The 14,314-nt window shown below is 40.5% G+C and overlaps 1 protein-coding gene across 1 annotated transcript in view; it reads left to right on the top strand.

Moving 5' to 3' along the window:
• KATNAL2 (katanin catalytic subunit A1 like 2) overlaps window positions 1-14,314 on the top strand; it is a 42,490-nt gene that overhangs the window by 22,186 nt on the left and 5,990 nt on the right. The window contains 5 exon segments of the mRNA XM_042448801.1: window positions 1,279-1,360; window positions 2,998-3,061; window positions 4,911-5,029; window positions 9,085-9,176; window positions 13,444-13,554. Coding sequence (XP_042304735.1) covers window positions 1,279-1,360; window positions 2,998-3,061; window positions 4,911-5,029; window positions 9,085-9,176; window positions 13,444-13,554 — 468 coding nt within the window.

Genomic DNA, 14,314 nt, shown 5'->3' with positions numbered 1-14,314 from the left:
CCTGGGGTCCTCCTTTTTCCTCCAAGCCTGGGTCTGGAAATGCTGGGGTTAAAGGCAAAGCCGGGGTCCTCTTTTTTTCCATGGAAGCCATGGGTCTGGAAATGCTGGGGTTAAAGGCACAAGCTGGGTCCTCCTTTTTTCCATGGAAGCCATGGGTCTGGAAATGCTGGGGTTAAAAGCAAGGCTGGTGTCTTCTTTTTTTCTGCAAGCCTTGAGTCTGGAAATGCTGATGCAAAGAGGGGTGGTGTGTGTGTGTGTGTATGTATGCACTCAGACTTGTTTCCCCATGCTGATACTGTGACCCTTGAGAGAGTTCAGAGAGAGAAATGTAGAGGGGGAAGTGGTGCTTTGTTTTCCCCCTTTAGATCTTTTGTAAACATGCCCCTGACTTATCCACGGGTCATATCAAAATCCATGATTTTGGCCTCAAAAACTGCCCTGATTATACTGAGATCGACTTATACATGAGTATATACGGTATCATTCAGTACGAAATATAAGGTGTGAGCAGTAAGAGGAAACAGGTATGGATATTGTTGCACTTTGGACATAATCCAAGGGAGAGAGAGAGCCCTGTTGTCAGCTGGGGAGAAGCAAACTCTCACTGTTGTGCGACAGTACTCATCTGTTTCAGTGGAAGTTTCTTTCGATTGCCTTTTCTGTGTAGCCTTGTGCAGAATGGTTTCTGCAAAACTGAAAGACTATGACCTGAATCCTCTTGGTTAGTCCCAAGTTAGGAGGGGAGTTTGTGGATGTACTTGAAGTCACCTGTCCAGTTATGGCAACCCATGAATTTCATAGGTTTTTCTTAGGCAAGGAATATTCAGAGGTGGTTTTGCCAGTTCCTTCCACTGAAATATGGCCTACAGCAACTGGTATTCATTTGTGATCTCCCATCCAAGTACAAACCATGGCTGACCCTGCTTAGCTTACAAGATCAGGTGGGTTCTGGTGCTTTAGGTTATTTAGGCCCATGTAAAAATATCAGTCCTCAAATGTTTGCTGGAATACAGGGGTCTTCACCTACTAAGAAAAGGATAACAAGGATGGAAGCAGGCTAACCTCCTAGTCTAAAAAGAATGTGGAAGTAACCTATCCCTTTCCAAATTGCTGTTTAATTTTAAAACAATATCCAGCATAACATGTTCCATCATAAGTGAATTTATATTTCAGTATCTATTATACTTGTACATGAAAATGGGAAAAAAATGGGAAATTGGTTTGTTTACTTGCTTTGTTTTAATGAAAATCAATGTTTTGCAGGAGATCTTCTCCAACCCAAATGTAAAAATGGGATGATATTATCGGACGATGATGCAGCAAACGGTTAGTCAAGGAAGTGTTGTCGTATCCCATACGGGTAAGTAAATCCTACATTACTAATTTCAAAGGCACAAGACTGGTCTATTTTCATGGACAAAGTCCTGAAGTCATACCATGTTTTTTTCCCTTTACTTTTATTTCTAGGTGGCAGCTTTTGATTTTGGCAAGATTAGTTTCTTAGAAGAGAGGTTGAGAGGTGATATGATAGCCCTGTTTATATTTGAAGTGGTGTCACACTGAGGATGGAACAAGCTTGTTTTCTGCTGCTCCAGAGAAACAGGATCCAGAACAATGGATGCAAGCTGCAGGAAAAGGATTCCACCTCAATATTAGGAAGAACTTCTGACAATAAGAGCTGTTCAACAGTGGAATGCATTCCCGTTGTGTGGTGGCTGTGGTGGTGTCTCCTTTTTTGGAGGTCTTTAAACAGAGGCTGGATAGCCACCCCAGTCAGGGATGCTTTGATTGTGTCTCCCTGCATTGGCAGAAGGGTTGGACTGGATGGCCCTTGAGGCCCCTTCCAACTCTATGCGGGTTACAAACCGCCATATAAAGTACGCGCTCCGCGCGTACTAGGGTTAGGAAGGGCCGTATTAGGGTGTAGGAGGTCTTACCTTCCTGGACGGCCTTTCTCCCAGTACGCGCGGGGGAGGCGGTACTTTTTCGCGGCGGCCCATCCACATGGGCGCCGCCATTTTGAGCTGGAGCTATGCGTCAGACGTTTATTGTCGCGGGGCAGAAACCAGAAGTGAGCGTCGCTGGGGGTGAACGGGGCGCATCCACCCCTCGCGGCGCCACTTTCGCGTTCCAAAAGGAGCGGCATTCGCCGCTCCTTTTTTGGCTGCGCAGGGAAGCCTCGCGGTCTGGCAGCTGGGGCTTCCCTACGCAGCGAAATGGCGCGGCGGGGGGAGAAAACGGCCCTTTGAGGGCCGTTTGTAAACCCGCCTAATTCTAGATGGCGGCTAGGATGTGGAAGTAAGGCAGGCTCAGAGACAGGTATGGACAACTGGGAAACAGTGATTTCTAGTGTTGGACTTCCTCTACTGTCTGCCAGAATATAAGTTTATTCAAACCCTGCTATGCTGTAGCTTACTCTTCCTGGGGCTTTTTGGGTGATTTTCCAAACCAAATTGGATCTTGCAGGAGTCAGTGGTGGTTTCAGGGTAGCACCAGGGGCCAACATTTTCACTTGACAAACAGCTCTTCAGATTTCAGACAAGGGGCTTTTAACAGATTTTGCTGTAGATGCCAACATAAAAGATTCAGCCTGGGAGCTTCTGCATGGAAGTCTGTTCTCTGCTACTGAGCAGCTATGGCCCTTCCCCTTATCCCAGGTTTGTTTGTTTGTTTTGTTTATGGTATTTATACCTTACCCTTCAGCCCTAAAGGTATCAGAAGCGCTTACCATTATATTTTAATTAGACAGTTCCCTGCCCTCAGGCTTACAACTAAAAGCCACGAACCAAAGGAAAAGGGAATGGTTGGTGGGTGGGGAAGGGGGAAATGTTGTTGTGACCTAATATAAAGGAAGTTCCTGACTTCGTGTGGTCGGTATATGAACAGTAGAGGAGTAAGCATGGGGGGTTGAGTGCTCATAGTTGTTGCAGAAATTGTACTTTGACTTAAGAAACTAACTTTAAAACATTTCTTGGATATGTCTTCCTCTCTCCTCAGTATCCACAGTTGTTTACGGGCATCCTCTCTCCATGGAAAGGACTGTTGCTATATGGCCCTCCAGGTATTGCCTGTATAGCTGTAGCTTGTGAATTTGTTTTTGCATTCCCTTAGACATCTGTCATGTTTCTTATGCCCTGGCTGAAGGCAGACATAATGTGCTTAATGTCGTCACAGCAGGTTCTTCACCCATTCTGTGAATATGGCTGCGCACACATCTAATGTGTTTTGCAAGATCAGGGCTAGATTAGTTTCTAGTCTTGACCACTTCCCTCATATGTCAGGAGAGGTCTTTCATTCAAAAAAGATGAACAAAACAATTTAAAGAGGCATATTTACATGTGTTGTTGTTGTGTGTCTTCAGGATGTTTCTGAAATATAGGGATCCTAAGATGACCCTATTGCAGAGTTTTCTTAGTAAGATTTGGTCAGAGGGGGCTTGCCTTTGCCATCCTCTGGTAGAGTGTGACTTGCTCAAAGTCACTCAATGGATTTTCATGGCTGAGCAGGCATTCAAACCCTGGATTCTGGTGTTGTGGTCCAACATTTAAGCCATTACACCACATTGGCTCTCTACTTATATGTGTATGCATTCCTAAATTTAAAAAGCAAGCCCTTACACCCCCTTTTGAAAACTGCCCAGCATTAGTGAAGTCATAGTCACTGACCAACAGGCAGTTACACCACATCTGTTTTTCTTTCCCGGGTATAGTGGAAATTTATAGAGCTGTTTCCCCTTTTCCCAGCTCACTCTCTGACACAAACCTTCAATACAGCTGTAGTGTGCTCAGACCATTTCCAGGAATGTGTTGTTATGACTTTATTGATGCACGCAGTTCCAGTAGCACCTTCTCTTCTCACAAGAACATCCATTCTTGGGGAAACTTCATTTGCCCAGAGTTTGAACCCCAGTATTAACCCTCATGTACCAGGGCGTAAATACTGTAAAGGCATAAGATTCCATTTGATTGTGGAAGGTAAGCAGAGTCAGCCCTGATTAGTATTTGCATTAGTACTTCAGGGTAAGGAACTGGCAAAACATCTTCTGAATATTCCTTGCCTAAGAAAACCCTATGAAATTTATGGGGTTGCTGTAAGTCAACAGGCAACATAGAAACACACCCATACACCAGGGTAGAGCACTTTGGTCCTCCAGAGCCATGTTCTCCTGCAGAAACCACAAAGCTAGATCTACACTGTAGGCATTTTGAGAGCCAGTGTGGCATAGTGATCTGAGTACAACGTTGGAGACCAGGATTCGATTCACTGCTTGGCCATGAAAACCACTGAGTGACCTTAGGCAAGTCAAACACTCTCTCAGTCTCAGAGGAAGGCCATGACAAGTGTCCTCTGAACAAATCTTGCAAAAAAAAAAAAAACAACAACCATGATAGGGTCACCTTAGGGTTACCAAAAGTCGGAAATGACTTGAAGGCAGACAACAACAATATAGGCATTTTACAACTTCATCATCTGGATAGTTGTAAACAGTTTCCTCCCAATATTAGACATTGGCTGTGCACAGGCAGCCAACCTAAAGATCCTGTCCTTGGAAGCTAAGCAGAATCAGACCTGGTTAGTACTTGGAAGGGAGACTGACAGGGAATACCTGCACTACAGGTTATATTCATAGGAAAGCCATGACAAACCTCTGAATGAATCTTCCCAGGAAAACCCTATAAGATCACCATAAGTAAGAACTGAATTGAAGGTACCTAACAAAAACAACAGATAGGGCAAACAATGCCCAACGAATCTATTGCTTTTGGCAATTAGAGTACTTTTTTAAGTTCAACAAATAACTCAAGGAAGTTCTTACCTGTATATAGTGCATGCAAAATTCTCTAATGGGAGTTTGAAAATAAGTGATTGAGAGAGAACTTAATAAGTGTCCTATCTCCTGTACTTTGTAGGTACTGGAAAAACTTTGCTAGCTAAAGCTGTGGCCACTGAATGCAATACTACCTTCTTCAATATCTCCGCATCCACTATTGTCAGCAAATGGAGGGGTGATTCAGAAAAACTTGTCAGAGTAAGAACTGTTTTTGTCTTCTGTGAATATCTATAGAACGGAACAGTGGTGGGCAGAAGGTTTTCTAGTGTAGTAGCCCTGAGGAGGAATAGGTTAGCCCCAGTCTAGTATGTTCATATTTGCCATCAAGTTGGCTTTGACCAGTGGTAATCCTATGAATGGGAGGCTTCCAAGAGTCCTGCTTATTAACAACCCTGTTCAGGTCTTGCAACCTGAGGACAGTGGCTTCCTAAATTGAGTCTCTCTTACTCTTCTACTTTCCCCAGCTTTATTGCCTTATTCTATGAATCATCTCATCTCATGATATGTCCAAAATATGATAGCTTCAGTTTAGTCATTTATCTTTTAATGGGAGTTGTTATTATTGGTGTAATTATTTATATCCCGCCTTTTCTGCAGTCTGACTCAAGGCAGTTTACAAAAGTTAAAACAGATACAGCTAAAAATTTGCAGTGTACAAAAATTAGAATACATCACTGGTTTGGTTCCAGGACACCCTCCCCATCCCCCACCACCAGTGGATACTGAAATCCATGGATGCTCTAGTCCCATTATATACAGTGCCATAATAACATGGTTTCCCTTATATAAGATGGCAAAATCAAGGTTTGATTTTTTGGAATTTTAAAAAATATATATTTTCAAGCCGTGGATGGTTGAGTCTGAAGATGAAGAATCTGTGGCTACAAAGTGCCAACTGTACAATTTAACAGTCAATGAAGTTAAAATCAAACCGTTGAAAAGAAGAAAAACAAATTTAGACAAATTCAGCACTTGAAAGGCCAATCCTCAGTCAACCCTCAAAACCTGCTGAAACCAAAGGATCTTCACCTGCCTGTGAAAGGATAGCAAGCAGGGTACCAGTCTAAGCTCTCTAGGAAGGGAGTTTCAGAGTCTGGGGACAACCACCAAGAAGTCCCTCTTCCATATTCCTATCAGATAGACCTGTGAGGGTGGTGGGACAGAGAGAAGGGCCCTCTCAGAAGTTCTCATGCAGGTTCATATAGGGAGATATGGTCCTTCAGAATTCAGGCTTCAAGGACCCATTTATTTTTATTTTTGGCTGTTCATATTACCCAGAACTCTTTTCTAACACCACATTTAAAACAAGTTGCTTTTCTTCCTGTCAGCTTTCTTCATTGTTCAGCTTTCACAGCCATACAAAGAAATTAGAAATACTACGGCATGGATAATGGAGACTCATTAGAAAAGATGAATGGAAGGCAGTAGGAAAAAGACTGCATTACAGATGAACAGACTCAATCAAGGAAGCCACAGCCCTGAGTTCACAAGATCTAAGCAGGGCAGATGATGATGGGCTCTGGAGGCCATCATCATAGGTCAGTCAGTTTGACAGCAAATAATGACCACAATGTTATTTTGTTTGGATTTGGTGGGGGGGGGGGGACATTTTGTTTTGGCCAGGAAAAAAAAAGAAGCCAAGCTCAGACTATTTTAAATTGTTTTTTTTTAATCCTTATTTAAAAATCTACAAATAGCGCAACAGTGGAAGAAAGGAAATGTTTTAATCTTTCGTAGCTGCTTTAGGATTTGCTCAAAATCTCTTTCTGGAATCATTTTCTTCTATCCTATTATTCTCCATGTACTTGGGAAGGATTTAGTAGAAAAGATTTAAAACATAAAGACAGGATTATTTATGGATGTTCGCTCTTTTATAAGCCATGCAGATTTAAGAAATGGTTTGTACTCTTATGCCAAGGCAGTGTTGCAAATATTTTGCTCAGATAGTCTTGCGGTAACATTTCAGATATTTTTTCAAGATAGACTTTCTTTACAATCATCTATATTGGTGAGAGTTCATAGCAGAAAACAAAATATATGGCACATAAATACAGTGCTTTCTTATTTTCTTTAATTATATTTATATCCTTTACCACTGTGTCATGGGTTCAAGATAGCTAAATGTAGTTTCATTGCTACAGGCATACCTCAGTTAACAAAGCCTCTGATAGAGCTCATTTTTACAAAGGCTTTTTTGCTACTTGACTATGCCCTTTTCCTCTTTGTCCTCTGTCCGGTTGCATACTTTTGAGTAACACTGACACTGAAAGGCTGGTGAAGGAAAGATGGAGAAACACAAACTTTTGGTGCTGAGTTGCAGCAGCATGTTAGGAGTAAACATTGCAGTAAAGCTTAAATTGGAAAAGAATGAGATTCTACTCTTGCCGATCCTACTGTAGCTGTGTGTGCCTGCCTACTACTGGCAAGGTAAACGGCACCTGCCTTCAAAATCTCTTACTCAGCATGTGTGAACAGCAATAGAAAAAGTTAACAGGAGGGCAGATGAACCTGGCTCACCAGTCATCCTCAGCATGTTAAAAAAGCAGAGAACTATCATTTCTGAGAAACTGTATCCAAACAAAATGGAAATCAGAAGAAATATGGAGGCTGGTGAAAGAAAAAGTCATCCCTGGATACATTTTGGAAGAACCTTTCAAATGGTCTCTAGAAAATTCAAAACATTTTTGTTTACTTATGTAAGGCTTACCTGATTTGGACTTTTTTTTCCATTTAACATAGCCCTACTATTAATTTTAATTTAAAAATTGTCTGAATCAGGTTGAACTGCTCTATTTTATACAATAGGAAACTATCCCTGTTCTTTTCACATCATGTCTGCCTTTGGTATAAACTGTTTTGTTAAAGAAGTAATGCCCAGGAACACATTGCTTCATTAACTATGATATGGCTGTATTCATCACAGAATGGATCACAGCATCATATGAATTGCCTCTGCTTTTTTTCTTATTTCCATTTAGAGAGACAAACTTATGTTTTTTTTAACATGCTGGGACTATCTGTCGAGGCAAGCATATCCGCTCTCCCCTTTGCTGATCATGCATGTTCAGTAAGGGATTCTAGAAGCAACTGCTATTTACCTTGCCTGTTATAAATGAGCACACACAGTTACAGTAACATCCATAAAGAACAAAACCTCATTCTTCCCTGTCTCAAGTATTATTGCATTGTTTACTGCAGAAACACTGCTGCAGCACAATACCCAAAGTGTTTTTCTCTAGCTTTCCTTCACCACCCTCCCAATGCAAATGCTGCTAAAAAAATCCAACTAGACAGAGGACAAAGCAAAAAATGTGCAAGGCAGATGTAAAAGAACTTTGTAAAAAGCAGCTTATTTGTCAGAGGCTTTGTTACCTGAGCTATGCCTGTATGATCAACTATATGATCAATCATTGTGTTCAGATGGCACCATCTGAAATGTATAGCAATTGATTATATTCGTTTCTGCTGGTGTAGCATTTCTATTTTTTAAACAAAAAGCATAACAGGCTTCAGGCCTGGTAAGTATAGGAACCTTGAGTATCTTCATGTTTTCCATAAATACTGTTTTTGTAAGATGAGCAGGAGTCACCATCCAAATAAATATCAAAATAACTGGAAACATGATTAAAAGGATACTTTTCACTTTGGGTTGTACAATCAACAGTAAACAGAACATGGCCATTGGGGATATTAATGGAGTTGGTGGATATTATTTTTATTATAAATTATTTTTAGACAGTGCACTTCCAAATTTAGGAGTTGTATATCTTAATGACAGTGTTGGGTTATAAGGGATTCACTCAGAAGATTTCTTACATAAGTTCTTTTGAAAAGAATAAAGAGTGTTCAGGGGCATAGTAGTAGTGGATGTGGATTCATTTATGTTCTAGCATGTTCCCTTCCAAGGACCTTTGGTAGGAGATTATGAGATAGACTATCACATGGACATGGTTGCCCATCACAGAAGGGAGTACTGTCCAAGATAGACCACTGGTCCTGACAAAGCTTAGAAAGGTCGCATTTTTTGGATTTCATTTCCCAGATAACCAGCCAGGAGTCATACTGGCTGGGGGATTCTGGGGAAAATAATTTCTCCAGCTGCCTAAGCTCCAGGAGCAGCTCAGTATAGGAGACTTCATACGCTTGCTGTAGCAGTGTGTTCTCTCTGAACTTCACAAAATCAGAGGTAGGCCTTACAGAGGCTATATTAGTCTCTCCTAACCTGTCCTTTCTTGTGTCATGTTTCTGAACAGGTGTTGTTTGAGCTTGCCCGCTACCATGCTCCCTCCACAATCTTCCTGGATGAGCTGGAGTCTGTCATGAGTCAACGAGGCACTGTGCCAGGGTAACTATTTGTGAGTGGCATGTCCTTTGCTAATTTTTTCCTGTAAGGTAGATCCTCTTGTTAAATGACTTATCTATAAACCCATACTTGTTTACTGCAACCTGGGTAGGATATACACAGAAGAAGAAAATCTGTTGCCCTTCCACTTAATCCTATTCTTTCTTTTCTGCATCTAAAAACCCCTGTTTACCAGAGGTGTGCAACTTAAGGTGTGCAACATATGCTCTTGGACTGCACTTTCCATTCTGGCCACCATAGCCAAATGTGAGGGATGAGGGGAATTGCAGTTCATTAGCCTCTGGAGGAGAGCCAGCATGCTATAGTGGTTTGAATGTTGGACTAGGACTAGTGGATGTCCAAGCTCAGCCCTGGAACCCATTGGATAACTCAGAGGAAGGCCATGGGAAATCCCTTCTGAACAAATCTGGCTTAGAAAACCCTATGATAGTCTTATAAATTAGAGGCAAGTTACAGAGAACAACAGAAGCAAAGACAAATATTAGGATTCAAAAGCCAAATGCATTTTTCCATTGGTCTGTGATTTCAGTTCAAAACTTGGTCTGAAAATGTCTGACACAACAACAGTGTTGGAACCGGTAAGATCAGAGTCTGTGATCTCTGCTTGAATGGAAGCTAACCTGTGTGCCATTGTTCTAAGTTTTCCAGAGGAGAAGTGGAATATACGTAGAACAAATGGATGACATATAGGTGGAATATATAAGAGACCATATTAGTAGGTTATTTAGTAACAATGGGCCCGAACAGACAGGCCAAAATAAAGCTGCTTCGAGTCACTTTGGAGGTATGCTGTTTATTATTATTATTATTATTATTATTATTATTATTATTATTATTATTTATAGTATTTATACCCTGCTCTTCAGCCAAAAGGCTATCAGAGCGGCTTATATTTTTTTTAAATTAGACATTTCCCTGCCCTCAGGCTTACAATATAAAAAGACAAGACACAAAAGGAGAAGGGAATGGCAGTGGAGAAGGGGAAAAGTTCAGCAGATCTTCTCTCTCTCTGAAGCCTGGATCATGGCAGATGGACTGGAGGGAGGGCCCTTCTTTTTCAGGCAAGGCCTGGAGATGGCCTGCCCATCCTTGGGACTGGAGCATGGCTTTGGAGCGGCTTCCATCTTCTTAGGATGCATGCAGGATTTAAACAGTATAGTGACCTGAAAGCAGATTTATTTTGGCCTGTCTGTTGAGCCCAAAGTTCCAAAACACACTGCAGAAATAGTCCCATTTGGGACTGCTTTAACTGGCCTGGCTCAATACTAGGGAATTCTGGGAACTGTAGTTTTGTGAGACATTGAGCCTTCTCTGTCAGAGAGATCCATTACTTCTGTAGTCTGTTTTGGACCCAAAACATTTTTTTCCTCAAGGTGAGAAATAAAAAATCTCTTCTAATGCCTTCTTTATTTGCTTGCCTTTATAAATACCTGTATATACTTGACTATAAGTTGTCCTCATGTATAATTCAAGGGCAGGTTTTGGGGATAGAATTATGGATTTTGATCTGACCCATGGATAGGTCAAGGATAAAACTTAGGGGTGTGTAACAAAGCATCTAAAGAATGAAGCAAAGAAAAGCAATGCCAACGAACTTACAAAATTTCACCAAGCATCACCATTTTTGATCACACTAAAAGCTGAATGGATGAGGGAATAGAAGAGGTCAGTGCTTCCAGGACAGATTATGCTCTTGCCTTTCACCAGGGGATGGTTCCCTTTTTTTATAGGAATAAAAGTACAGGATTTATATTGACCCGTGGATAAGTCATGCCAGGTTCTTGGAGTAATTTTTTTTACTAAAATTTCTAGACTTATACATGAATATATACAGTATGTGCCCATTAGGGTTGCCAGGTCAGGATTATCCCAGTACCTGAGTATACAGGGCCAAAACCTGAGACCTAGGGATGGTCCCTAGTGATGTTTGAGAGGGTTAGGAGTGGGGCCAAGCAGACCTATGGGAGAGTCAACAGCAACCTCTCAGAAGACTTAGTTAATACATTGCAAAAATGAAAGCGTATTCCATCAAAGATGCATCCACTCTATAGAAATGGTGCAATTTGACATCATTTCAGCTGCCATGGCTCCATCTGACAGAATCCTGGGATTTGTAGTTTTGTGAAGCACCAGCACATTTTGGCAGAGAAGGCTAAAGACCTTGTAAAACTACAGATCCCATGATTCCATATGATGGAGCTACAGCATTGAACTGCATTATTTCTGCAGTGTAGGTGCACCCGAAGATGTATTAAATCTGTAATCTTTGATGTTATGTTCAACTTCTGTTTAATAACTCATGTTTAGATTATTCAGTTGTGTCTATGAAATATTAGAAAGCCTGATTTCAGACACATGGTGTCTGTAGTGGCAGCGTACTCAGGAGTAGTCATGGTGGCCATGAAGCGAAATACAACAAAATGCACAAAATAGCAATACAAATACAAATAGCATTTGTTGGCCAACCAAAATGCACAAAATACATCATGCAAGCTTTTGAAGCTCTAGTGGCTTCTTCATCAGGCAAAGATGTTTAAGCATCACACAGGAGAAGAAAAGTGATGAAATGTGACAGGCCTAGATTTATTGTTGTACTTCATTTGGTTGGAAGGGATCTTGATGCAGGCAGAGGCTGTTCTCCTTCTTGGTCAATGGGAGATACAAAGGGCAATAAGTTATTCAGGGTGTCCCAGTGGTGGGATTAGATGAATAAAGTCTCACCGACCCTCCTGTAGTTGCATCTCTAAGACAGGTGTTTAGGTCCCATGTGTAGAAGTTCTTCATAGCTAGAGCCTTATTTTTAGACTAAAACTCACAGAATCCTCTAGCCAGATGGGCTAGTTACTTCAAAAAAGAAATGTTTCCAACTTCTGGCCATAGTAAATGAGGGTAATTCACATCTATAGCTTCTATCCTAGTTTCTGACATGGTTGAATACTTCAAAAAAAAAACTAGAGAGAGAATTTTCATATCACTTGACATGTCATTGCATAATGTCTCAGAGGTGAGCATGTAATTGCTCTCTGTGGAACACATATTGTATTTTGAAATGTTGCAGACACTCTCTTCATGGTGTTTAATCAAATATGACTGTTTCACATATGGAAGTTACCACTGGAAGTGCAGAGTCAAGTGTTAGATTATGTATATACAAATTTGTCTAGGGATCCTTTAAAATTAGATAAATGATTGTAAAATCATAGTGTTAAGTAGGTTTCACAAGAACATGATGGCAGCTGCCAGGTGCTACTGAAATGTCCATCTGTTTCTCTGCCATCAAGTCTTTCCTAGCCTTACACATTAAAATCTTTCAACCAGAGATAAAGAGAAATGAATCTAGAATCTTTTGCCTGCAAAATACACCCTTTACCAAAGATCTTGAAGTCCAGCTGTTTACTTTTACATCGTAGGCAACATTCCTCTCTCATACATAACATCCAGCATATTACAGAGAGCGACAGTTCTCTAGAGACACCTGTACAACTGATGGTAACACAGTGGTGGGATGTGTGTTTTCTTCTACCAAATTATGGCACAATACAAATCGTTTCTGACGTATGGCAACCCTAAGGTGAAATCCCTTCTATACATGGTATTAAATTCAGTGGGAGCAAAGTTATAGATATATAATTTTATTACAAATTTATAGACATATTTTTATGTTGCTCCCATTCATTGTAGTGGGAACTTGCAAAAGAGAGCTTCTTATTGCATAGTGCAATAGTTTGGTACAAGAAAATCCAAGAATATTTGGAATAGTAAGACAATGATGTATAATGAATGAGTCCAGTAACCCATCTTGCACTGTATTATCAGATGTGCAAAGTCAACATGCTCCCACTGAAAGGAGGCCTGTTTCTTTTCTCTGTAATTATCCAGCATGATCCAACTCAAGGCTTAATAGCCTTCTCACTAAATGCTGGGTCTGGTATTTGCTTAGGACTTTTTCTCTTAATCTGCATGCAAAGATAAAACTCCAAAGTGTGCATTTCCTTTCATTCTAGTTCTCTTAGGAGTGGATTCATTGCAGAATTAACTTCTGTGCATTAATCGTCATGAAGTTTGACATAATGCTTAAGGGTTTAGCTAATGGAACTCAGCCATGCTTGGAACCAGGGGTGGGTGGGAAGAGACCCATAACTGGGTTTCCACATCTAAGCTGTTTCCGATCAAAATAAAGGAGATTGTACTGATGTAACCAGGGAATAACATTTCTTCCTTTCCCTGCCCCCCAATATATCTTTGGTAGTGGTGAACATGAAGGAAGCAGGCGGATGAAAACAGAATTATTGGTGCAGATGGATGGCCTGGCCCGATCGGATGATCTTGTCTTTGTTTTAGCAGCTTCCAACCTGCCTTGGTAAGAGATCCGGAGAGTACATTTTGAATACATTTGCGTGAGCCTCTAAACACAGATAAAGATTTTACTTAGTCTCAGAGCAGTAAAAGCCTTGATATTTGCTTAAAACCTTCAAAGATTAATTGGGAGCTTTCTACTTTTTTTTTTTGGCTTCAGCAGTTCTTGTTGCTTGAGCCCCAGGAGTACATAATCCTTGGTAAAGTTAACATATGCCAGTGCAAGCCAGCTGCTAATATTTAAAAAGGGGCTTGATAGCCAAGTTATTTACTATGGTTAAGCTAAAGAAGGGTTTCAGCAAAGAAACTCGTAAGGTGCTTAAATCATCCAGTGCTCAGAAAAAATACAGTCTATAAATAGGCAAGGTTGGATTTTATTGGTATTAAAAGGTGACTTTTAAAAGTTTCAGAATAAAACCCTTCAGTTTTTTAAATGCTACATAGATCTAGTTGAGAAAAAAAAATGGTCTATAATGGAAAACGTATACCATTTAGTACCTTATAGAGATTCTAAATAAAGATAGAGATATATACATGTTGAGTCTCCTGTATTCAAAATGCTTGGGTCCAGAAGTGTTTTGGATTTCAGTTCTTTGTTTTTTTTTGTTTTGTTTTTTATTATTATTATTTTGGAATACTTATATTTGCATATATGTACATAATGAGATATCTTGGAGATGGAACCCAAGTCTAAACACAAAATCAATTTATGTTTCATATACACACAGCCTGGAAGTAATTTCATACAATGCATTTTAATAATT

Source organism: Sceloporus undulatus, chromosome 2, assembly GCF_019175285.1.
Source record: "Sceloporus undulatus isolate JIND9_A2432 ecotype Alabama chromosome 2, SceUnd_v1.1, whole genome shotgun sequence".
Lineage (NCBI taxonomy): Eukaryota > Metazoa > Chordata > Lepidosauria > Squamata > Phrynosomatidae > Sceloporus > Sceloporus undulatus.
This window is presented reverse-complemented; position numbering and strand designations above follow the sequence as displayed.